The 24,430-nt window shown below is 38.6% G+C and overlaps 5 protein-coding genes across 6 annotated transcripts; 1 reads left to right on the forward strand and 4 right to left on the reverse strand.

Moving 5' to 3' along the window:
* Positions 1 to 2,192: 2,192 nt before the first annotated feature.
* On the reverse strand, positions 2,193 to 4,047 carry LOC108821262 (glycine-rich protein A3). Its single transcript, XM_018594308.2, has 3 exons — positions 3,887 to 4,047; positions 3,506 to 3,774; positions 2,193 to 2,600 (listed from the first exon to the last, which is right to left on the reverse strand). The coding sequence occupies exons 2-3, from the start codon at positions 3,771 to 3,773 to the stop codon at positions 2,362 to 2,364; spliced, it is 507 nt and encodes a 168-aa protein (XP_018449810.1). The 5' UTR covers position 3,774; positions 3,887 to 4,047; the 3' UTR covers positions 2,193 to 2,361.
* A 591-nt stretch (positions 4,048 to 4,638) lies between these two features.
* Positions 4,639 to 6,661, reverse strand: LOC108839081 (uncharacterized). Its single transcript, XM_056991857.1, has 6 exons — positions 6,463 to 6,661; positions 6,038 to 6,244; positions 5,837 to 5,969; positions 5,464 to 5,763; positions 5,146 to 5,379; positions 4,639 to 5,075 (listed from the first exon to the last, which is right to left on the reverse strand). Coding segments are annotated over exons 1-6 (1,143 nt in total). The 5' UTR covers positions 6,465 to 6,661; the 3' UTR covers positions 4,639 to 4,808.
* Positions 6,662 to 10,200: 3,539 nt separating this feature from the next.
* On the reverse strand, positions 10,201 to 11,883 carry LOC130499000 (uncharacterized). Its single transcript, XM_056992879.1, has one exon. The coding sequence runs from the start codon at positions 11,881 to 11,883 to the stop codon at positions 10,201 to 10,203; it is 1,683 nt and encodes a 560-aa protein (XP_056848859.1).
* A 7,296-nt stretch (positions 11,884 to 19,179) lies between these two features.
* On the forward strand, positions 19,180 to 22,541 carry LOC130498924 (protein LUTEIN DEFICIENT 5, chloroplastic). 2 transcript variants are annotated; one of them, XM_056992770.1, is made up of 15 exons: positions 19,180 to 19,527; positions 19,752 to 19,968; positions 20,057 to 20,128; positions 20,217 to 20,327; positions 20,408 to 20,599; positions 20,696 to 20,857; positions 20,931 to 21,026; positions 21,101 to 21,202; positions 21,285 to 21,317; positions 21,401 to 21,481; positions 21,558 to 21,640; positions 21,735 to 21,866; positions 21,936 to 21,996; positions 22,075 to 22,140; positions 22,242 to 22,541. In XM_056992770.1, the coding sequence occupies exons 1-15, from the start codon at positions 19,289 to 19,291 to the stop codon at positions 22,377 to 22,379; spliced, it is 1,785 nt and encodes a 594-aa protein (XP_056848750.1). In that variant the 5' UTR covers positions 19,180 to 19,288; the 3' UTR covers positions 22,380 to 22,541. The 2 variants fall into 2 exon arrangements, with proteins under 2 accessions (XP_056848750.1, XP_056848751.1); XM_056992771.1 differs by having other exon boundaries at positions 21,777 to 21,866.
* Positions 22,542 to 22,660: 119 nt separating this feature from the next.
* Positions 22,661 to 23,889, reverse strand: LOC108822655 (acyl-CoA-binding protein). The gene is made up of 4 exons (XM_018595789.2): positions 23,738 to 23,889; positions 23,256 to 23,373; positions 23,072 to 23,134; positions 22,661 to 22,923 (listed from the first exon to the last, which is right to left on the reverse strand). Exons 1-4 carry the CDS (start codon positions 23,747 to 23,749, stop codon positions 22,838 to 22,840), a joined length of 279 nt encoding a protein of 92 aa, XP_018451291.1. The 5' UTR covers positions 23,750 to 23,889; the 3' UTR covers positions 22,661 to 22,837.
* Positions 23,890 to 24,430: the final 541 nt, after the last annotated feature.

A 24,430-nucleotide genomic window follows, 5' to 3' on the forward strand; every position in this document is an offset into this window, starting at 1 on the left:
TATCGTGAACCACACAGAGAAGTAGTCATGTACGGACCCCAGAGATCACAATGAACCAATTCGAAAACTGCAGTTGTTTTATTAATGCTCAAAGGAAACGAATCACGAGATTGTTTTGCACGAATACAAACGTCGCAAGTCTTTGAAACAAAACCAGTACTACGAGAAATAGATAAAGGCAACATCTCCATTGTCTTAGAAGCTGGATGACCAAGACGACTGTGCCAGAGATCAGACGAAACTGTGTGTTGAGTCTGCGCCGCTACCACTGCCGTACTGTCCACACCTCTAAAAAAATACAGACCCCTCAGCTGCTCACCCGCTCCAATCAGCGTCTGTGTGATGCGGTCCTGAACAACACAAAGCTTATCAGATAGCTGTACAATACTTTTGTTTTCTCGAGTCAGCTGAGAAACAGAGATGAGATGGCACTGTAACCCATCAACAAAGAAGACATTTCAAAGCTGTAAATGTGTGCCTAAATCAACTTTTCCTTGTCGGTTTGCAGTAGTCATACGACCATCAGGAAGGTTAATTTTAATCGGCACTATAGTAGTAATATCGGAGAGACAGTCTAGAGTACCAGTCATGTGATTCGAAGCACCTGAATCAATGATCCAAGATTCAGATAAGAACGTACCTGAGAACCGATCATGAGAATTCGGATTACGCTCATTGAGCATGTGAACCAAAGTATGCCACTGCTGATCACTCAAACCTGTGAAACCAACTCTGTCATCATCGTTCAAGACCATAGGTGCAGCAGTTGCAGATGGACCAGCCGAAATCTGATTCACACGAGCAGTGTCTGTACGCCGGGACGGCGTCGCTGGTGCACGAGAAACTGCAGGAGCTTTCGAAACATCCGCCGTGGCAGAGGGTAGTTTGGAACGAGGCCTATCACCCCACCAAGTCGGATAACCAATCTTCCGGAAGCAAGTTGCAGCTAGATGGCCGGTTCTCCCACACAGAGTACAGATAGCTGATGGATCACGATGATCAGCTTGTGCTCGTGGACGAGTCGACGTCTGCACCGCAAAACTGACAGCATCATTGCGTTCTTCCATCGATCGAGTGGCACGCTTTAACTCTTCATCCTGTGTGACCACCTGATAGGCTTCATCAATTGTTGGTAGAGGATCGCGAGAGAGAAGTGATGACTTAACAGCTCCAAACAGGTTTTCATCAAGCTCATCAGAAACTGATGTAACTTATCTTCCTCTCTTTCACGAACAATTTCTTCTGCTGTCTTTGCGCGTTGAAAGTCAGCTAGACTGGTCCAAAGCTTCGTCAATTTCCCATAGTATGCTTCAACAGGCGTGCCACGTTGCTGGCAATTAGCAAGCTCGGTCTTCAAACGCTGAACTCGCTGCCCATTCTTCACCGAAAAACGCTTCTGGATCTGAGTCCAAAGGTCGGAAGCAACCTCATGATGAGACAGAGTGATGCTTATGTCTGGAGCGATAGTAAGTTTGATCCAAGAGACAACCATCGCATTGTTCGCCCACCAATCTTCAAGGTCATCTGAGTCATCGCCGGGCTTGGGAATGCTCCCATCCGCGAACCCAAACTTCTTGCGTGCGCGCAAAGCAAGCCGCAGATTCAGAGCCCATTCATCATAGTTGGGACCCTTCAGCTGCGGTTGTGAAATGATCGATCCCGGGTTATCACTAGAGGAAAGATCATAGGGATTGATCCTGCGACGAGGCTTCTCCAGCATAGTGGTTGTGGCCGGATTACCTTGAGCGTCAACAGCACCCATGTTTGTTTCTGTTGCCATCTTACTTTGAAAAAATCAAAGAGAAGAACACGAAGAAGAACAGAAAAAAGGATCGAATAGCCTAAAAAATTTAGGTTAGTGCTCTGATACCATGACAAGAAAACTCAAGTCGATAAAAACTTTCTTAGATTGATCTGCCGTCAAACGGTTCTGACTTATACAAGACAATATACCTAGTATTCACTAGTATTTACATATGAGTAACCCCAATGTTCCGTATTTACATAATAAGTCCTCATATTTCCCAATAGTGCTCTACAGAACCAATCCCATACAGCATACTGTCCCGTGGGAAGGGTTTGTTACGTGTTTAGCCACAAAAAGCCGGCAAAAAAATGATTAGCCACAAACAGCCGGCAAAAAAAAATATTTAGCCACAAACAATCTACTTTCAACGTTAATATACCAGTCATAACTCAAACCAAATTAATGGCACTCTTTCATAAATATATAGAGATACATGAAAAGACAAATAATAAACACACGCATATATATTAAGCTTAATATTAAGTAGTTACGTATACGATATGATAATATATATCGAGAAATCATACAGATCGTGGAAGATCATATTCATATGATCATTTCCACTTCCTTCGTCCGAAAATGCCATGTTTGCCTCGTTTGCCTCCAAACATACCGTGCTTGCCACGCTTATGTTTCCCTCCAAACATGCTGTGCTTCCCTCGCTTGTACTTTCCTCCACCGAAAAACCCTTTCTTGTACTTACCACCGTGATGGCCCGCGTGGTGACTTCCCATTGCAGCCGCCGCAGCAGTTGCAGCTCCAGCTATCAAACCCCCGACTCCTCCTCCGAAACCTGTCACCAAGATGTGCAAATGATTCGTGTGAACCGACCAGCGACCAGAACCGACCAGAACTAAACCGAAACTATTTCTAAACAGATGGGTTTCATATATGTATCTCGAAACCAAACTAAACCAAACTCACATGTTACTTGAATATGTTAACACAAACTGCAACAAATTTATATTTGAATAATAAACAAGTAATTACCATCAAAAAGAGTCAGAATAAGTTTTCTTAGGTTTGATATGACGAAACCCAATTTGTCAACGAAATTCACTCAAACAAAGAATTCTCGAATTTTAAGAAAATTAACCGTAGCATCAAGCAAACGTGTGCTAAATCAGTTAATCTACTGCTAAAGTCCTGACTCCTAACCAGTAAGCAACTCAACCAAAATTCAATTTATAATCAAAAGGTGTGTGACCTTCAAATACACATAAAACTTTCGTATGACTCCAAATCAATAAACTCTCTTATATAATTTAGAGAATCAAACTCATACGTTAAGTACTTAAACTCATTTTTACTTCTTGGAATTTTCAAATAACTTAAATGGACCATAATGGGCTATAGACCTTTACCAACGAAGAACAAAAGAAGACTATGCACGTACCCCATATACAAAATTTGAATCCACATTCCTTAAGATATAGTCTAAGAAACTATTCTCTTTGGATTAACAAAGCAAGATTCAGTAAAAGAAAATGATATACATTTGTCTTTTTAAATTAAGTGCAAATTTTTTGAGACCTAGACTGGATGAGCCTGGTCGACAAAAAAAAAAGACTGGATGAGACTACACCTAAAACATACAACTAGAACCCACAATCGATCGGACTACTAAACTGTTCATTTCAATTCCAAGGCGAGGTTAATTAAAGAGACGCGAGACAGAAATTAAATTAAATAAAAAACCTGGACGGTGAGGACCAGGGTAACCGGCGGGAGGATAAGCACCAGGTGGAGGTGGATAAGCAGCAGGTGGATAGCCCTGCGGAGGGTAACCCTGTGGAGGATACCCTTGCTGAGGGTAACCATGCGGTGGTGGATAAGCTCCCGGCGGCGGAGGAGGATAAGCTCCCGGCGGCGGAGGATGATAAGCTCCCGGTGGATACCCGTGGCCGGGATGATTATGATGTGAGAAGAATCCTTTGTCTTGTTCGTGATGCTTGTCCTTACCCATTCTATAATATCATAAAGATTTTAATTAAAAAATTTAAAAGCAAACTAGATTCATATAACTAAAACATTAGTAGAGGAGATTCAAGACACGATTACACAAGCTTTTGAAATTACCTGATTTGAAATTAAGACGCCGAGAGATAAGAAGATTTATATGAACACGAGATTTGGTAAAATATAACTATATAGTGTACAGACATATAGATACACAAATGTGTATATGTAGCGGAAAGGGCTCTTGGCTATTGATTTGAAGCGAAATGGACGCGTTGATGTATGCTCGTTATAACAACGCATTTCATCTTCTTGCGTTCGTAAACGACATTTGTAATTTAAAATAATAATAGTGATGACCAATTCATTTGCAAACTATTATTTTTTTTAACTTCATTTGCAAATGATATTTTTCTTTTGCACTACAAGAAAAAGCGAAACTTCTGACGGCCGAATCGGAAGGAAAACGGTCAGAAATGGGTTGTTGTGACGGATTTCCGACAGACAGTACTGTCAGATCCATTTCGTCAGAAATAAAAAATCGGTCAGAAAACCGTTGGAAGTTTCTGACGAATTGTAACCGATATTAACGGTCGGAAATTTTTGACGATTTTTTCGTCAGATTAGTCGTCAGAAACTTCTGACGGAAATGTCGGTAAGAAAGTTTTGACGGGTATTTCGGTCAGAATGTTTTGACGGATAGTTCGGTCAGAATGTTTTGACGGGTTGTTCGGTCAGAATGTTTTGACGGGTTGTTCGGTCAGAAATTTTGTTTATTTTTTTTTGCTTTAAAAAAATTATGCTTATTTTGGAATAAGAATTGTTATTTAAAATGCTATATAATTGAATAATTTTTGAAATTTAAAATCAAATTCCTTTTAAAAGACCATAGATAAAATACTAAATTCTACATAGTCATTGTCTACATTTTAAACATCCTTAATTTACATTTGAAAATCCTTAATTTAATAAACATCCTTAATTTACATATGAAAATTTTTAATTTAAACATCCTTAATTTAGACAGATAAAATACTAAATTTTACTGAGAAACATGGTCGTCGGGGCTTTGAGTCACAGAGTCGGTTTGGCTTTGTGTTGCAGAGAACTGAGATGGGTAAAGATTGGAGATGAAATTGGTGACGTTACGAAGCTGTTCCTCCAAAGCTTTTCGGAATGCCTGCTCTTTAACAAGTTCTGCCTTCATTCGCTCCATATCTTGGACAAAAGAGGACTGAGATGACGAGGTTGAGATCCCCTCCGAGATACGACCGAGACCATAACGACGACCTTTCTTTACAGGAACATGCTACAAAATAAGAACACAAAAATTTAGTAAAAACCATTAGTTACTTGTTAAAGAAATAAACAAGAAATACCTCAAGAACCATTTGGTTGATCTCTTCACGGGACAGTACGTTGGAAGCTGTGGACCCATCGTTGCCACCCAATTGAGACTGCTGAAGTTGTGCTTCTTTCCCCTCCTTCAGCCTAGTCAGAGTAGCCAACATCTCTCTAGCAACAGGATCTTGCACCTCACCGGTTTGTTTATTGGTGTGCATATCCCTCATCAATTCTAACCAATCTGGTGGCACACCACCCCTTTCAGCAGTCTACCATTAAAACACAAATAATATAAGGACCCAGTTCAATGTATAAGAAGTTAATAATATTAAATAAAAATTGATGACACTTACCATTTCTATCTCACGTTCCTCTATTGTCTTAGCACCACCATTATGTATTGCTTGACCTTTTCCACCACGCTGGCTTCTTCTATTACTACTATTGGTAGCTGCAATAGATGCAGTAGCATCGAGCTGCCAATAAACTTGCAACCCCTCCCACACACCAAGATTCAGACCTAAGGGTTTACCCTTCTTCAGCCTCCAGTTTTTCTTCCACTCAGTCATGTGGCTCTTGTATTGTTTTCTAGCCTGCAAATCAAAGGCTGACCGCACCTGACTGGTGATAGCAGGGTCCCAATTCCATTCTTGCTGCAATAAACAAACATAAAAATCATATTGATAAATAAACAGTCCAAATTTTAATTACAAAAAGACATCTTACCGCAAATGAACGGAGCCACATCTTCTGAATTTCTAATGGAACATGTGCATAAGTTGGATAAGGCACTTCAAGCAGAGTGTGAAAGCATTTCAAAATGGACTTGCAAATTAAATTGCGGTTTCTTTCCCTAAACCTTTAAAAAAATGAAAACATTAGCACATTGTAAAATAGAAATGATAAGATAAAACATTAAAAATTTACCAGCTAGTATCTGGTTCTCTATATGGGCTCAGCTTAGGAAGACACTCCCGTCCTGGTGCCACCAACAGCTCGTTCAGTAACCTATCCTCGATGTTTGATGTGGGAGCTGGCTGTGGAGGAGGGACACTTGTTCTTTGGGTAACCGGGGAACCAAACCCATGAGATGAAGAAGATGGGAGAGAACTGGCTCGAAAATCCGCATAAGACCTACAGACAATAAGAAAAAAAAATTGATACTGAGAATTAATTGATACCAAACATACACACGAAGCAGAACAAGAAGCTTTCAACTTCATAACAACTTAATCTATAAGCATGAAAACGTTTCAAGAGAAAAAAGGATTCACAGTTTTCCAAAAACCAATTAAATTTTGTTTTCAAAGAATCATTACAATGAAAATCGTTTTTTACAGATTCAAACTTACATGTTTTCGGGTAAGATTTTCGAGAGAGATAGGGAGACTGAGAGAGACGCAGACCGGAGGAAATATCGACGCAGACAGCCGGTGAGATCGAAGAACGCCGGCGTGAAGAAGAAACTAAAAGATTAGGTTGATTCGGCGCAGAGGGGAAGAGGGGAAGAGGGGATTAGGGTTAGAAACGGTTAATTAGAAGAAACTAGAAGATTAGCTGTGCTTATATATAAAACTTTCTGACCAATATTACGGTTAATTAGAAGAAACTAGAAGATTTGGTATGCTTTTTTTTTTTTTTATCAAATAAGATTTGCTATGCTTATTTATAAAAGTTTTGACCGATTATACATTTTAAAATTTTCCAGGCAAAATTAATTTTGAAAAAAATATAGTAAAACTTACTAAAATACTTAAAACTTTCCAGGGAACATTAATATTTTAAACAAAAAGTAAAACTTACTAAAAATATTACAAATTATAAAATACTAGATATGAATTTTTTTTAAAAAATTATGTTACAAAATTTTATGTATCTTATAATTATTTTAAACCCACGTTTTAAAAAGATATTATTAAATAATTATTTATATGGAAACATTGATTTCTTTACATTTTTTATTTAAGACTTTTTGAAAAAAGGAAAACTAACTTTTAAAATTCTTTTAGTTTTTTTTTTAAAAGAAAATTGTTGTTTAACACATGTCACAATTCTAAATATATAATTGACATGTGTTACGATCTTGTTAATTAGTAACTTAAAAAAACCAAACTTTGTTTGACAAATAAAATGAACCAAATTTTATATAATAAGATTTTCCAATACTACAAATTAATAAATATTTTCTTAACACATGAAAGCTATTAATTATTCTGAATCAGATAAATCTTCTGCAGAGGTTGAATCAAAGTCGTCGTGATACTCTCCTATGTAACAACGAAATCACCGAATAGTATAAAAAGTATATTTTAGCGAGTTAGTTTCCTCCACGATACATCCATCATCAATGGCATATTCGACTGTATTTTAGCTTCAAACAAATAAATATGATCAGAAATAGATGGGATCATGGAACAGAGGAAGCAAGCCCAAAGACAACCAGTATTATAAAACACTCAGATAAAATTGTCAGAATACATAAGATGTTCCCTAACCGATGAACTAAGCATAGTTTTAGCCTTTTTGATATATATACCAAAACGAAGAAAGGAAAGCAGACTATTTCGTGGATTAGACAAAAATAGACAACTAAGAAATATGGGTGTCAAAATGAGTTACCACGCTCAACTCAGCTCAGCTCATAGCGAGTTCGAATTTTTCATGAGTTAGTTCATCTCATTTATTATATGAATTTCAGTATATAAACATAAATTCAGATTATCTAGATTATGAATTAAATGACTTAACTCGTGATCAAATATATAAAAAAAATTATAAAAAAATATAAAATGAATAAGTTTCATAATATACTTTAAATTTTAAACACTAAAATTCCAAAACATTAATATTAAATACTGAATAAAACTAATACCTAATAGTAAATTAAATCAAAGCTAAATCAATAATCCAAAAATCTAAAATCTATTCCATATAAGAGTCATGAGATTTATTTTCAAAGTCTTCATCTATTCAAATCATAATGATATATACCGCATGAGAGTCTTAGGGATATTTTGTTTTACATTTTAATTCTAAAAATATATGATATGAGGATTGATATCGATATTTTCTTACATAAGAAATACAAGTCATCCATATATATAGAATAAATACAACCAAATTCATAAGTTAGCTCATGTTCATAAAGATCATTCATATAACTCGTGATCTAATTTAAACTTGATCATTAAACTCATTCACTAAATGAACTTAAAAATAGAGATCATGCTCATAAAAAATTAAGTTGAGCTGAATTAACTCATGAGCTTTTTGACATCCCTACTAAGAAAACAGAGAAGCAGATGGCTCAATCCAAAACCACCTAAAAGAAGATACTATTATACCTAAGCAGCATAGGTCCTGGTTTACTGAAGACCAAAACCTAACTTAAAGGAAAGACCAGAAGCGAACTTATAGGATGCCGAAAATCTGGCAACATTTCTCTCTAACTTCTTCTTCTCGGTTTCAACGTACATATCTTTCACATATTCTAAGAAATGTAGAGATAACTTTTTATTTTGTTTTTTGTCTTCGGCTTAATCCAATTTTTCTTCTGTTTGACGGATTCTTTATTTCGGTTTATCAATTTTTGATGTGTAATCGACTAAAGACAGAACTTTGCTTAATGATTTTCTTCTATTTTTGTTATTGGCTCTGTTTAATAAAGTTATGATCTTGTAATCAGAAGAGATTTGCCTTTTGTGGTTCTATACTTTCATCCCGACAACTATCAATCAGAAACCTTATTCAATATTTCAACTAAACCTCCTTGTACGAGTATCAGTCTTTAACGATTCAGATTTTCGTGTTCGGTTTTATGGTAGGCCTTCTCTGATTAAAGGAGGTTGAGTTTTGATGGTATACATTAGGTCATTATGAATCAGATTCAGAAGAGTTGACGCTCTATGTGGTTTAACAAAGAATCTTTCTTCAATTCAACTTGAATTATTTCTGGTTTTATTCACACTGTATCAAGATTTTCTGGTTAATAGTTTCAGCTTTAGCGAAAGGCATCAACGACAACAATGCAGAATACAAGAACTAGACAGTGTAAAGCACTAAGGACGTTTTTAGATGAAGCAATTTTGTTAATGTAAGATAAGTAAGCTACGCTATTTAGAACACACAGTAGTACAGGGTTATTCAATTCCAAGAAATACGACTATATTTATTCTTTCAAAAGCTCTTACACGTTCTTCTTAAAAGTAATAAATCAAACAAGCTCAAGACAAACCTCGACTTGTTTGCTAGTCAACTCGTTCAGAGATCTAAGACAGACTCTGAACCACCTAAGCTCTTAACCCCTAGATGCTTTGCTTCTCCTTCTTAGGACGTACAAAACTCTCTATTGCTAAAAGCTCTCCCTGTGTGTTAAACGGCAACACAGTGCCCACGCTTCCTTTATATATCTTTGAGGAAGCCCTAGATCTAATCTATCTACCTAATGGAAACTTTCCATTTCTTCTACTTCAGCGAATAAGCCAATCTTCCTTTTCTTTTTAGATCGATTGCTTCTTCTTCAAGTCTTCCTTTAATGTCCCTCTTCATTAAATCTTCTTTTAAAACATCGGTCTTGATACATGCTTCTCACGAACCACCTCTCTGATGTAGTAGTTCATGTCACACTTCATGAACTACTTCAGCTCTACTACAGCATCGTCTTCCCATACACCTTCAATCTCCCCCTTTTTAATTCGTCGTCTCACAAGTACCTGAGATAGAAGACAAGAACAAACCACACACAACAGCACCAGTACATATGTCTAAACGTTAATTCAACCAACTCAAGACAATTAAGAACATACTTATATTATCCTAAAACGGGTTCAAGCAAATTAATACATAATATCAAAAGATAGCATATGCAAATGCTCCCCCATAATCTTAGTCAGTCTGAAAACGTGGATAACAAAGAATTGCAGCAAGTGGTGCAATTGAAATAACATAGACATAACAACAAAGCAACAGAACACAGCTCCCCCACAATCTTGGTCTTCTACATCCTAGTCTTCTTCTTCTCCCCCTGCTTGTGAGCACACGGATTAAAAACACCAAGAAAAATACCTCACATATTCATAAGGATAGAGATACTAACCTGCTACAGCGCTCTGAAGATCCTGAACTATCTCAGCTAGCGCTTGAAGAGCTCGTGTTGTATCCTGTAGTGCCACTTGCAAATCAACACGGCTGAGTGGTCCTTGAGGGATGGCAACTGATCCAAGTTCATAAAGAGATACACGACGTGGTGCAGTCCTGGAGCTTGGTGTAGCAGTTCGTGGAGCAGGAATCGGAGCAGGAGAGGACTGACGTGTTGTCCTGGCAGAGCTTCTCTTTGGTTCACTTCTAGATGGTGCCTTTCCTTTAGCTAGTCTCTGCTCATAGATCTCACCCACTCGTTTATCCTTCTTGTAAGGAACCGGACGTTGAAGCTTGTCACTGGGATAAGATGGAACATCATGCTGGCTTTGGAGAAGTGCCATGATCAAGCGAGGGAAGATCAACCAACGTGCATCATTGACCTGAGTCACTCCAAGATTGAGAATCTGTCTGAACATCATCTTACCCAAATCAGCACGGACTCCATGAGCCATCTTGTATATCAACCTTGCCCTCTCAAGTGAGACATACGTCTTGTGAGTAGAGGGAATCCAGTTGTAGGCAGCTATGATCATCAAAGCACCGTAGCATGAAGTAAGATCCGCTGTAGTGAGACCTTCCCATTCTGTCCTCGTATCTCCAGTGATGAATGAAGCCAACTCGGTTACTGAGATTTCATCCAAAGTTGCATCTTCCTCCACTTCATCCTCAGAAAGTGGTTCCCAATCTATGGAATTGTTGATGAGCGCAGGTGAGAACTTGTACGTTTGTCCTCTCACAGAGACAATTACTTCATCAACATCTGCTTCAGCTTTGGTACTCGGCAGACCTGCATAGAACTCAGCTACAACTTGCTCAACATACACAGCAAGATTCGAGACAGTTGATTCCATAGACCCCTTTTTAATAACCGCCAAGTACCCCCACTGATCAGCCTCCTTCAAATCTACCGAACGCTCAGCAAGTACCTTACGCTTAAGGAACTGATCATACCTTTTCTTGATGAGAGGAGGCATTGGTTCAGCACTTTTGTCACCAGACCTTCTCGATCTCAAACGAGGTGAGGCTTCTGCTTCCTTAGCCAAATATGGAGACTTGGCTGCATCTCCTGGTGTGAGAAACTGAGATTGAGTTGGTGTACTAGACTCCCCTGTCTTCCTTTGTTTTGCGGAACGCAACCCTAATCGCTGCAGCACTCGTTTCTTTCTCACTTCCTTCTGTGAAGCTTCATCATCTTTGGGTTCGTCATCACCCGCCTTGCCGGATTCAACATCAGCTCCACTCTGTTCCTTCTCATCTTCAACAACCACCATCTGTAGAGCAGACTCAACCTTCTCTTCCGACGATTTATCAGTGACCGGAACATCTTGAATGTCAGCATTAGAGGATCCGATTAGTGGTTGCAGATCTGCTTCAGGCACTTTCGCAGATGGCTCCTCCCCAAGACCCGGAGTTCTTTCATCGCTATCTTCTGAAGCAGCTTTCTCATTCGCAGTGTTGAACGAGTCAAGCTCCTCAGTCACCTCAGGAAGTACATCAGAAACATGCATATCGTTTCTCGGCGGAGGCGATTCAGGTTCGCCATCAGAGAGTGACCTCCGACTTCCTTCAGCCTCTGCATGCTTCTCTTCCCTGGATGATTCGGCTTGTTGAGCTGCTTTCTTTGCTTTCACCATGATAGATAATGGTTTCTGTGTGAGAATCGTGTGAGAGATGAAGAGAGGCTGCGAGATTGAACTTCTTAAGCACGATGGAGATTTTCTAGGGCTTGTTCCCCACTACTTCCCTTAACGGAATAAAACTGAATCAACTTTTCTGATATTGCAAATCTGGTCCTGACTCTTTATCCTCTCCTTTGCATGCCTACAACATTTGATTTCTCTCATCCAAACACACAACCATTAGGCACATTCGTAAATTATTAATGTATCATCAGACTTTCAAGATAGTAATAAAACACAAGTCACAACTCACAATTGGCTGAATCAAGATTACTATAAAGCATTAGATCAATTTAGTTCAGTTACCATTTGTGTGAAGTGCTTCACGAGTTGCCTCAGTGCTTGATTCAAGCTGCACATATAACTCTTCCTAGATCTTATATTCTGGTGCAGCCGATTGTCTTTTTATGGCTAGCTTTCACATTGATATGCCTTCATCAATGTTGCCGGTTTTCATTCTTTATTCTCGTGCTGTGAAACCCCTGTTGTTTCCCATCACGAATGTATCAAAACCCTTTTTATTTTATTTTCTGAGCATCTTTCTGTATCATTGCTGGCTCTTTTTATTGAGAGGGGGGGGCACAGATTGACGTGAAACCTGTACCATTACAACATTGACGGCATATCAAGCAGCTCTTTTCCACAGCGTTCTCGGGTTCCAAAACCAATCTGAATCATATGTACATCCCGAATCAGCACCTGCACTACTCTCTGCACAACTTGACTCAACAATCAAGATTACACACACCAATTGCATTTCTTAATGTGATAAATCGATTAAATTCGAGAGATTTAGTGAATATATCAGCCAACTGCAAATCAGTGACTACATGTTCGATTACTACCTGATTGTCTTCAACTAATTCTCTGATGAAGTGGTGCCTTATGTCAATGTGCTTCGTCCTTGAATGTTGGACAGGATTCCTCGAGATATCAATTGCACTTTTGTTGTCACAATACACAAGAAAGGGACCCGATTGCATTCCATAATCAGCTGACATCTGCTTCATCCAGATAAGTTGTGAGCAACAGCTACCCATGGCAATATATTCTGCTTCCGCCGTAGAGAGTGATACAGAGTTCTGCTTCTTGCTCAGCCACGAGATAAGATTGTTTCCAAGAAAGAAACATCCTCCACTGGTACTCTTTCTATCATCAGCACATCCTGCCCAATCAGCATCACAGTATCCCACCAAGTTTTTGTTGGAATTCTTCGAGTAATACACGCCCAAGCTCTCTGTTCCTTTGACGTACTTGATGATCCTCTTTACTGCATTCAGGTGTGATACCTTTGGCTTAGCTTGATATCGTGCACACACACCGACACTGAATGACAAATCTGGTCGACTCGCAGTTAAGTACAATAGACTGTCAATCATCCCTCGATAGAGCTTGACATCCACATCTTCTCCTGCTTCATCTCGTGCCAGCTTCAGTGATGTACTCATGGGTGTCTTAGAAGTTTTGGAGTTCTCCATACCAAATCGCTTTACCAAACTGTTAGCGTATGCACTCTGAGAGATGAAGACACCTTTCTCTGACTGAGACACTTGAAGTCCAAGAAAGTACTTCAGTTCACCACACATACTCATCTCAAACTCTTGAGTCATATTCTGAACAAACTCATCTACCAGCTTCTGTGACGTGCCTCCAAAGATAATGTCATCCACATAGATTTGAACAATGATTATCTCGTTTCCAACTTCCTTGAAGAACAGCGTCTTGTCTATACTCCCTCTGATGTACTCTGCTTCTAACAGAAACTTTGTGAGTCGTTCATACCATGCACGCGGTGCTTGCTTCAACCCATATAGTGCTTTCTTCAGTCGGTACACATAATCATGATGCACTGGGTCCTCAAATCCCTTTGGCTGCTCAACATAGACTTCCTCCTGAAGGACTCCATTGAGGAAGGCACTTTTCACATCCATTTGATGCACTTTGAAGTTCAGAATGCACGCCATTCCCAGAAACAACCGAATGGATTCCAATCTTGCAACTGGGGCAAAGGTTTCTTCAAAGTCTACTCCTTCAATCTGTGAGTATCCTTGAGCTACAAGCCTTGCCTTGTTACGAACTACTTCTCCATGCTCATCAGTCTTGTTCTTGAAGATCCATTTAGTGCCAACCACGTTTACTCCTTTAGGTCTAGCAACCAGTTCCCACACATCGTTCCTAGTGAATTGCTCAAGTTCTTCCTCCATTGCGACAATCCAATATTCATCACGTAGTGCTTCAGTGTGTGTCTTAGGTTCTATTGATGAAACGAAACATGCGAACTGCACCATTTCTTTAAAGTTGATCACCTTTCCACGCGTTTTTTCGTCCTTCTTCAATCCCTCCAATCACATCAGACTTCGAATGATTGCGATGAACTTGCTGAATCACTGGTTGCGGTACTGTATCTGAGATCGGACCTTCCTCAATGGCTTCAGTAGCAGCTACGGATGATCCACCTTCTTCCTCTTCATCTGATCCCATGTCATCACCTACAACCACAGACAAATCATCAAATACAACATTAACTGATTATTTAATTGATTCTGTCCGCTTGTTGTAAACTCGGTATGCTGAACTAGACTGTGCATAACCCAGAAAGAATCCTTCATCACTTCTTGAGTCAAACTTCCCAAGGTAGTCCTTATCATTCAGTATGTAGCACCTGCATCCAAAAACATGAAAGTAACTAAGATTAGGAGTTTTGCCTGTCCACATCTCATACGGTGTCTTTGTTGTCCCTTTTCTGACATACACACGGTTGATTGTGTAACACGCCGTGCTGAGTGCTTCAGCCCAGAACCTTTTGGCTATCTTGTTACCATGGAGCATTGCTCTTCCCATTTCCTGTAGAGTTCTATTCTTTCGTTCAACCACTCCATTTTGCTGAGGTGTCCAAGGTGCTGCAAACTGGTGAGCTATTCCTCTTGATTCAAGAAAAGTAGTCATGGCTTCATTCTCGAATTCACCTCCATGATCACTGCGTATCTTCTTGATTCCTCCCTTTTCATTTATGAGTTGAAGCGCCCAGATTTTGAAACTCTCAGACACTTCTGACTTTTCTCTGAGAAAACGAACCCAAGTGAACCTGGTGTAGTCATCCACTAGTACAAACACGTACTTCTTTCCTCCGATACTCTCGGTTTGCATAGGACCCATGAGATCCATGTGAACTAGATCCAATGGTGCCTTTGCCTGAACATCTGGTACCTTTTTATGTTGTATCTTGACTTGCTTTCCCTCATTGCATGCACCACACACAATCTTGTCATCGATCTTGAGTTTGGGTACTCCTCGAACCAAGTCGTTGCATACTAGATTCGTTAGATTCCTGAAGTTCATATGTCCCAAACGTCTGTGCCATAGATCAATATTCCCTTGAGCTGACAAGCACTTGACCTTCTTTTCCCACATGTAACAGTTATTGCCAGATCTCACACCTTGTAGCACTGTTACACCATGTTGATTTATGGCACGGCAATCAATTGCTGAGAAGCACACCGTAAGTCCATCATCACACAGTTGACTCACGCTGATCAAATTAGCCTTTAATCCTTTGACAAAGTAGACATTCACCAATTTTGGTACTTCTGAGTTACACGTTGTACCTTTTCCTTGAATGACACCACAGCCTCCATCTCCAAAGGTTACCTTTCCTCCTTTTACCTTTGACACTTTGTCTAGATACTCAATGTTTCCCGTCATGTGTCTAGAGCACCCACTGTCGAAGTACCATGGTTCCTCAGATTCAGAATCACTTGACACTCGCGCCATGTTACATCGTATGGTACTTCTTGGTTCAGTCACTATCTTAGGATACAAGTCGGTTTTCTTCATCCAGCCTCGAGAAGTCTTCCCTATTCTCCAAAACTTGTGTTGTCTCCATACTTGTTTGACTCGTTCCAGATACTTGTAGCAATATCTCTTGTAATGACCAAACTTCCCACAGAAGAAACATCCACTCATCTGAGCTGGAGTAGTTTGTGTCTTAGTTTCTTCAGGATACGCAAAACCTCCAGACACAAAGCGCGTTGTACCTGTTGAGCTACTCTGTCTTCCAGTGTAACCAAGTCCCATCAATGAGTTTTCAGTTCTTCCACTGCTCAGAATCTTGTCAAGTTGCTTGGTTCCCGTGAGCATCTTAATCTTCCGATATTGCTGATCTAATTCAGCTTGAAGATCAGCTGCTTTCTTTCTTTCAGCCAGTAACTCTTCTCTGAGCTCGTCCGCTTGTTTAGATAGAACCAATTTTTCTTTGATCAGATTCACACTTTCCTTAGCCAACTCAGCTTCTCTGTTAAGGTCATCCTTCAACACTTGTACTTCAACTTCCAGCCGTGCCTTCTCTTTAGCCAATGCCAAATTCTCCGTTCCCAGCTTCACTAGCGTCTCTCGAACTTCCTTGTAGCTTTCATCTAAGTCATTTTCTTGCTCAGCATCACTCTCAGATCCTGAGTCACACTCCACGATTCCTAGAAACGCCACAAAGTTGTTCACTTCCTCTTCACTTTCGCTGTCGGACTCGCTGTCATTGATTCCTATCATGGATTTTTCTGGCTTTCTTCTACCATCCGACTCGCACTCAGCTTGAGTGTGTCCATATCCCTTGCAGTTATGACACTGAATCTCTCTTCTTTTCACTGTGGGACACTCAGTTCGAAAATGACCATACCCCTTGCATTCTTCCTGTAGTTCTTCTCTGGCTCAGACGTCTTCCTACCTTGGCCAAACTTCTTCTGCCCATTCTCCACCTTTCGTAGAGCTCTATCAAACCTTCTGACCAGAAGACTCACAGGATCGTTATCATCCGTATGCTCCTTTTCAACTGATGCAAGCGCAATTCCTTTTTCCTTCATTCCACCAGACACACCAGCCACTTCCATCTCATGAGCTTGTAACATTCAAACCACTTCATCAAATGTCATCTCGTCAGTGTTACAGGAGACGGTCATAGCTGCTTTGTATGCCATGAACTTAGACGGCAAGCACCTCAGGAACTTCTTCACAAGTTTCTTCTCTTTATATTTCTTCCCAAGCGTAAGTGCTTCTTGTGCCAGTGAGCTAATCTTTGAGCTGAAATCTCCAACAGATTCATTCTCTTCCATCTTTAGCTCTTCAAATCTTGTTGCAAGCATATCCTTTCTAGAACTCTGAACCTTTGAGGTTCCTTCAAAATGCTTCTGCAGAATATCCCATGCATCTTTTGCTGCCTCGCATCCTTGAATTAGTTCAAACTGCTTCCTTGCTACACTGCAATGTATGACAGTTAGTGCACGAGCATTGAACTTAGCCATCTTGTTCTCATCATCAGTCCAGAGCTCCTCCAGTTTTGGAACGTCTGTCCCATCCTCGGCTCTTGCAACAGGTGATTTCCAACCAGATTCCACAGCCTTCCACGCCAATGGGTCAATACCCTTGATTGTAGCCTTCATGCGCGCCTTCCAGAATCCATAGTTTCCTACTTCAAGGATCACCTTGGAGCTTATCACCAACTCGCGATAGCTATCCATCTTACTCCGCAGGATCTACCTGTTTAAATAAACAAAGCACAGATACCTGCTCTGATACCAATTGTTAATGTAAGATAAGTAAGCTACGCTATGTAGAACACACAATAGTACAGGGTTATTCAATTCCAAGAAATACGACTATATTTATTCTTTCAAAAGCTCTTACACTTTCTTCTTAAAAGTAATAAATCAAACAAGCTCAAGACAAACCTCGACTTGTTTGCTAGTCAACTCGTTCAGAGATCTAAGACAGACTCTGAACCACCTAAGCTCTTAACCCCTAGATGCTTTGCTTCTCCTTCTTAGGACGTACAAAACTCTCTATTGCTAAAAGCTCTCCCTGTGTGTTAAACGGCAACACAGTGCCCACGCTTCCTTTATATATCTTTGAGGAAGCCCTAGATCTAATCTATCTACCTAATGGAAACTTTCCATTTCTTCTACTTCAGCGAATAAGCCAATCTTCCTTTTCTTTTTAGATCGATTGCTTCTTCTTCAAGTCTTCCTTTAATGTCCCTCTTCATTAAATCTTCTTTTAAAACATCGGTCTTGATACATGCTTCTCACGAACCACCTCTCTGATGTAGTAGTTCATGTCACACTTCATGAACTACTTCAGCTCTACTACAGCATCGTCTTCCCATACACCTTCAAATTTTTGCCGGCGGTACTAGCATAGGTGAAAGCAAAGGCGGTGGAACATTATGGCAAAGTCAAGCCTTATATACTCTAGAATGTTGAAAAATGTTTTAGGATTTTTTTAATAATCTAATATTTAAAATTTAAACTAAAATTTTAAAAAGAGTTTCAAAAAATAATTTCTGATGTCAAAAAAGGAAATTTTCAAAAAAAAGAAATAATTCTTGGCTAAAAGAGATTTGAGATTTTATCATAAACATAACACACAGAGATCAAAATGAATAAAACATATAATCAAATAAGTAAAATACATTTATATTCCTATGATTAATTAATATAGACTAAGTGTTTAGATTTGAAAGGTGAATTTTGAGAGTGAGTTTATGATTTTTATATTTAAAATTTTAAATAATAATTCCAAGTGATTCACGTTCCTTCCTTTCTTCAGTAGCCAATATATACTTTGTTTAATCATTTCAGAGACAGCTTAACTGTCTGCTCCATCGCAGCTTCAACTGAGGGAGGGTGAAAGACGATGGGGATATTATTTTAATATTGTTCAGGAAATCTTGTACAGTTTGTTTAGAATCTCCCTGAAATATTTTAACCGAACAGGCTTTATAATGGACATTACATTAACATGAATGAATGATAATGAAGGATTACCAAACTTACAGTCTTGAGTCTTGACGGCATTTCGCTTCGTATGGTGGAGTAGTCGAGAGAGATAGAGGTATAGCTGAGTTATCATTAAGAAAATACCATTTTGTAGAGGAAGAAGGATTTTAACAAGAAGAGGAACGTCAAAGTTGAGGATGAACAAAAAAACAAGTCATGCCGGTTCGGTTCATTGTTCATAAACCGGCTCGATTGAGATATGAATTAGGTCGGTTTTTTTGTTGACCTAGAATAGGAGGCCATTCACGCTGACTAATCTACGATGAGAATGACGTGAAGAATTTTAACATACGCGCGATTTTGCGCGTGTGCAACACCTACACAAGGTTTGTTGTGTCTTTTTGTGGTTCAAAGGCGCGCGTGCGTGTTTAGGAGAAAAGATCATTAACCTTAAGAGTTTGGTGGTAACAACACTATAAAAAAAGAGATAATGAGTACACGTTAGTAAAAGCGACACGTCACTTCTCTCATCATCTTCTGCAAAACTTTGAATTGCTTTCATATGCTGCGTGTGAGCTCTGTAACTGAAGCTTCTCATGGCGGCTATGGCGTTTCCTCTTTCGTATACGCCCGTTTCTGTTAAACCAGTAGCTTGCTCTCGGAGATCGAAACTCGTAGTTTTTTCTTCGTCTTCTAATGGAAGAGATCCCTCACCCTCTGAGGAGAACTCAGTTCCTAATGGAGTTAAAAGCATCGAGAAGCTTCAGGAGGAGAAGCGTCGTGCTGAGTTATCTGCTCGAATTGCTTCTGGAGCCTTCACTGTACGCAAATCCAGGTGACTTTTCAAATCAACAATCAGACATTAAATTACAAATTGATAATTGTTATGTTTCCAAAAAAAAAAGAAAAGATAATTCTTATGTTTTTTTTTTTTTTTAAAAAGATAATTCTTATGTTGCAAATCAGTGTTAGACACAACCATGTGTTCTGTTACTGGTCTGTTTTAAATGACATGTGCTTATGTTTTTTTTTTTTTTTTTTGCTTGTTCATTGTGAAAGCTTCCCATCTACAGTAAAGAATGGTTTATCTAAGCTTGGAGTTCCCAGCAATGTTCTAGATTTGGTGTTTGATTGGACCGGAGCTAGCGAAGATTACCCCAAGGTTCCAGAGGCTAAAGGGTCCATTCAGGCTGTCCGCAACGAAGCTTTCTTCATCCCTCTCTATGAGCTTTTCCTTACTTACGGTGGTATCTTCAGGTTGACCTTTGGTCCAAAGGTGTGTTGTGTTTTGTTGTGCTTTATATTGGTTGAGGATAGTTTTGTCAATCCAAATCCACTTAAAATGTTCTTGGTTTTGTCTATAGTCGTTCTTGATCGTCTCGGATCCTTCTATCGCTAAGCATATATTGAAAGACAACGCTAAAGCTTACTCCAAGGTGAACAAAACAACACAAACTTAACAATGTAGCAGCAACCAATGGTCATGTTTCCTTATTATATATATGTCTACTTGTTAAATCTTAGGGGATTCTAGCTGAAATTCTAGATTTTGTGATGGGCAAAGGACTCATACCTGCTGATGGGGAGATATGGCGTAGGAGAAGGCGTGCCATCGTCCCTGCATTGCATATGAAGGTAACCAAATTGATGACAAAAATGGACGGTGGAGAATGTGTATAGCCATTTTGTTTTAACGTTTGCTCTGTTTTGTTTAGTATGTAGCAGCTATGATCAGTTTGTTTGGAGAAGCTTCAGATAGGCTTTGTCAGAAGCTTGATTCCGCTGCATCTACAGGGGAAGAAGTAGAGATGGAATCACTCTTCTCTCGTTTGACTCTTGATATTATTGGCAAGGCGGTTTTTAATTACGACTTTGACTCCTTAACCAATGACACCGGTGTGATCGAGGTTCTACTCTCCTCTGCTTTTCAGTTTTGTTACCTTTGTCTTTGTGTGTTGTTGGATTAGCAAAGATGAAAGCTATTTGTGTTATCTTTTTGTTAGGCAGTTTACACTGTTCTAAGGGAAGCTGAAGATAGAAGTGTTTCACCTATTCCTGTTTGGGACATACCCATCTGGAAAGATATTTCCCCACGTCAGAGGAAAGTTGCTACTTCTCTCAAGTTGATCAATGACACACTCAATGATTTGATCGCAACGTGCAAGGTATAAAGTCCCAAGAATTGTTCATTCTCTCTTTGGATCCTCATCCTGTTATATAGTTTGTTGTCTTTAACAGAGAATGGTAGAGGAAGAGGAGCTTCAGTTTCACGAGGAGTATATGAACGAAAGAGATCCAAGCATCCTTCACTTTCTTTTGGCTTCAGGAGACGATGTAACAATCTATCTATCTGTGTTTTATCAGCTTCATGGGTTCTTCTTAATTTGATTCCTTGGACTTTGTTTCAGGTCTCTAGCAAGCAGCTACGTGATGATTTGATGACAATGCTTATTGCTGGACATGAAACATCAGCTGCGGTTTTAACTTGGACCTTTTATCTTCTAACAACGGTAATGAGAATGGACATATCACATTCACAACCAGTAAATTTGCTCCCAAATGAAATTTTATAACTTTTTTTGATAATTGCAGAATCCCAATGTAGTGGCCAAACTTCAAGAAGAGGTACGGATACATCTCATTCTTGCAAAATGATCTTACGAGAACATTGACATGTTAGAAAAAAGACAGTTTGATTTTTTGTGTAGGTTGATTCTGTTATTGGAGATAGATTCCCAACCTTAGAAGATATGAAGAAGCTGAAATACACTACCCGAGTTATGAATGAGGTAAAACAAGAAAAAGAAAAGCAATTTGAATATCTTGTGCTATTTGGTTTAACCATTGACTTTGGTGTTGGTGCAGTCATTGAGATTATATCCACAACCACCAGTACTGATCCGTCGTTCTCTGGAGAACGATACGCTTGGACCCTATCCCATCAAAAGGTCAAACATTATGGTTTTCCATTTGTATACAATTTTGGTAAATAGCAAAGAATGCAACTTCTGAAGATTTGTGTTTTGGAAAAAAAACTAAAAGAAATGAGGATATCTTCATTTCTGTTTGGAATCTACATCGAAGTCCTCTTCATTGGGATGACGCGGAAAAGTTCAATCCAGAGAGATGGCCTCTTGATGGACCAAACCCAAATGAGACAAACCAGAACTTCAGGTACAAAGATCCCTTTATTTTGCTTATCGTTTTGAGTTGATTTATATCTTGGCAGCTTTTCTTCTCCAGTTACTTACCGTTCGGTGGAGGACCAAGGAAATGCATAGGCGACATGTTTGCTTCGTTTGAGGTAGAGAAACAATTGATATCAATCGATACTTGTTACATGTTCTTATAGTAACTGGGATATATGTATGTTTTTTTGTAGAATGTGGTAGCAATCGCAATGCTTATTCGAAGATTTAACTTTCAGACTGCACCAGGAGCTCCTCCGGTATAGTAGTCATTAATCAAACTCTTCCTCTTTAGTGTCAAGATTTTAAAACCTGAACTAAGATAAAGTCTTTTTGACCATTTGTTTATGTGGATGGATAGGTGAAAATGACAACGGGAGCTACAATACATACTACAGAAGGACTGAAATTGACTGTAACGAAGAGAACACCACCTCTCTCTGTTCCTATCCTTCCAATGGAAGCTCCTCGAGATGAAGTTTCCTCTGCTCTCTCTTGAGTCCTCATCTTTGCCAAACTGAAGAAATAAACAAGCCCAAAGAAGACTAAGAAGAAGAACAACAAATGCTTATGATTGTTTCTCCGCGTTATATTATGCAGACAAGTAGAATGTAAAGAAAATTATATTATTCTTTGAAAAAAGATAAACAAGTTTCAAATATTTTTCTAGGACATAAACACGTAGCTCTGATTTTACGTCAATGAAGTGATAATCATAGAGAGTTTATACTTCCATCATCGAAGTTGCCTATGATCTAGGAAAGATCTCTTCTGCTCGTGTTTGGTATGTCCAAACCATATGACATTTTAAAATCAAGATCAAGTTCACAAAGTAAAATAACAGATTCATAAACGATAGAAACACAAGAAGCAAGAAGAACAAGTCTTAAGAATGAATCATTTATGTAAATATAGAACCACTGCAGACAGAGGATGAATCATTTATGTAAATATTCATCAAGTTGAAGCCGAGGCAGCCTCTGCTTCAAGGAGTTGCTTCACCTTAGTGATGTAGTCACTCATAGCTTCGTCAGTCGATTTACCTGACATCCAAAAAAACAAAACCAAGAAAAAGTAAAAAAAAAAAAACCTCTCGAATCACGGGAGAGAGTGTTGAACTTCAGACAGGAACCGCAAACTACGTTGGGTAACAAGGAAACAGTTAGCAAGTCAAATATGAAAAGAAATTACCTTCAACAGCCTTCCAAGCATCCCACTTGGCTCTTTCCTTCATGCTGAACATTCCAGGACGACCTTCGAGTCAATCAGAAGAACAAAAAAAAAAAGTTATTAAAACAGAGCAAAAGTTGAACCAAGAAGCGAACCGCAAGGGTCTTAACGTGAAGCTTCTTAAGGTGAGCAGGGTAATATTAACTGGTGGTGACTGGTCCGACAGTGGCTTGCTTGTAGAGTCCGTAGAGGATGAGCAAGTCCTCGTTCGAGGGGCTCGTTGTGAGCTTCTTGACTTTCTCAGCATGCTCTTCGAAGTCCTCCTTCACAAATCAAGAAACACAATTTTTAATTACCTTAAACAGTAAAACACATGCGTGATGCGTCACTACAGACAAAGATTCGAACCTAATAAAAAAGAGATTCGAATCTTCATGAAGCTATGTTTATGAGAACAAAACATGATACAAAGATATGCTTAACAAGAAAAAACATTTTCGCAGCCCAAATCTGTTCAGCAAACAGGTTCACAATTACACAGAAAAATCTAGAATTCAATCGCGGATTCGAGAAGACAAACTTAAACGGTAAGATCGCGCGATTACATACTTTGTCTGATCAAATTTGAAACGCTAAGCAAACAGTAGATCCGAAACCTAAATCGGTCGAAAAAGGATCTGATCGTACCTTCAAACCCATGATGATAAGAAGTTAGACGTTTGGTATAAGCAGCGGAAATAGATCAGTGTAAGACGGGAGAAGACGAGGACTACGCGTGTTGGGTTTTATATATTGCCTGCACACACTCTCAAATATATTTTTAACTAATAATTATTAATATATATGTATTATGATTTAAGCATCATAACAACTTTTTTTTTAATCATTTTAATTTTCTTTGATTTTTATTTTGGTCTACTTCTTCTTAACAAAAAAGAAAGTTATAAAATTATGACCATAAGAGGATAATTACATATTAAATATTCCACACAAAAAGTAAAGTAAGAACTAATAATAAAATTAATGATTTAAACTAAAATTAATAAAAATCAAAGTTAAAATAATTATAATCATAATTCCAATTAAAATTTTTGAAATATTTATATTATTAAAATTAATAAATTAGTTAGAAAGTTCAAAATATTTATATTATCTAAATTAATAAATTGATGATTTAATCTTAAAAATAATAAGAATATGAAAATAAACAAAATTAACTAAAAATAAAAAGAATATGAGAAATCAGTAAAATAACTTCATAGATAATAGTATAGATTAATGATTTAAGTTAAAAACTAATAAGAATCTTGTGAAAATTAAAATAACTATAATCATAATTCCAATTAGAAAATCGAAATATTTATATTATTTAAATTAATA

This window comes from Raphanus sativus, chromosome 8 (genome assembly GCF_000801105.2).
Source record: "Raphanus sativus cultivar WK10039 chromosome 8, ASM80110v3, whole genome shotgun sequence".
Taxonomy (NCBI): Eukaryota; Viridiplantae; Streptophyta; class Magnoliopsida; order Brassicales; family Brassicaceae; genus Raphanus; species Raphanus sativus.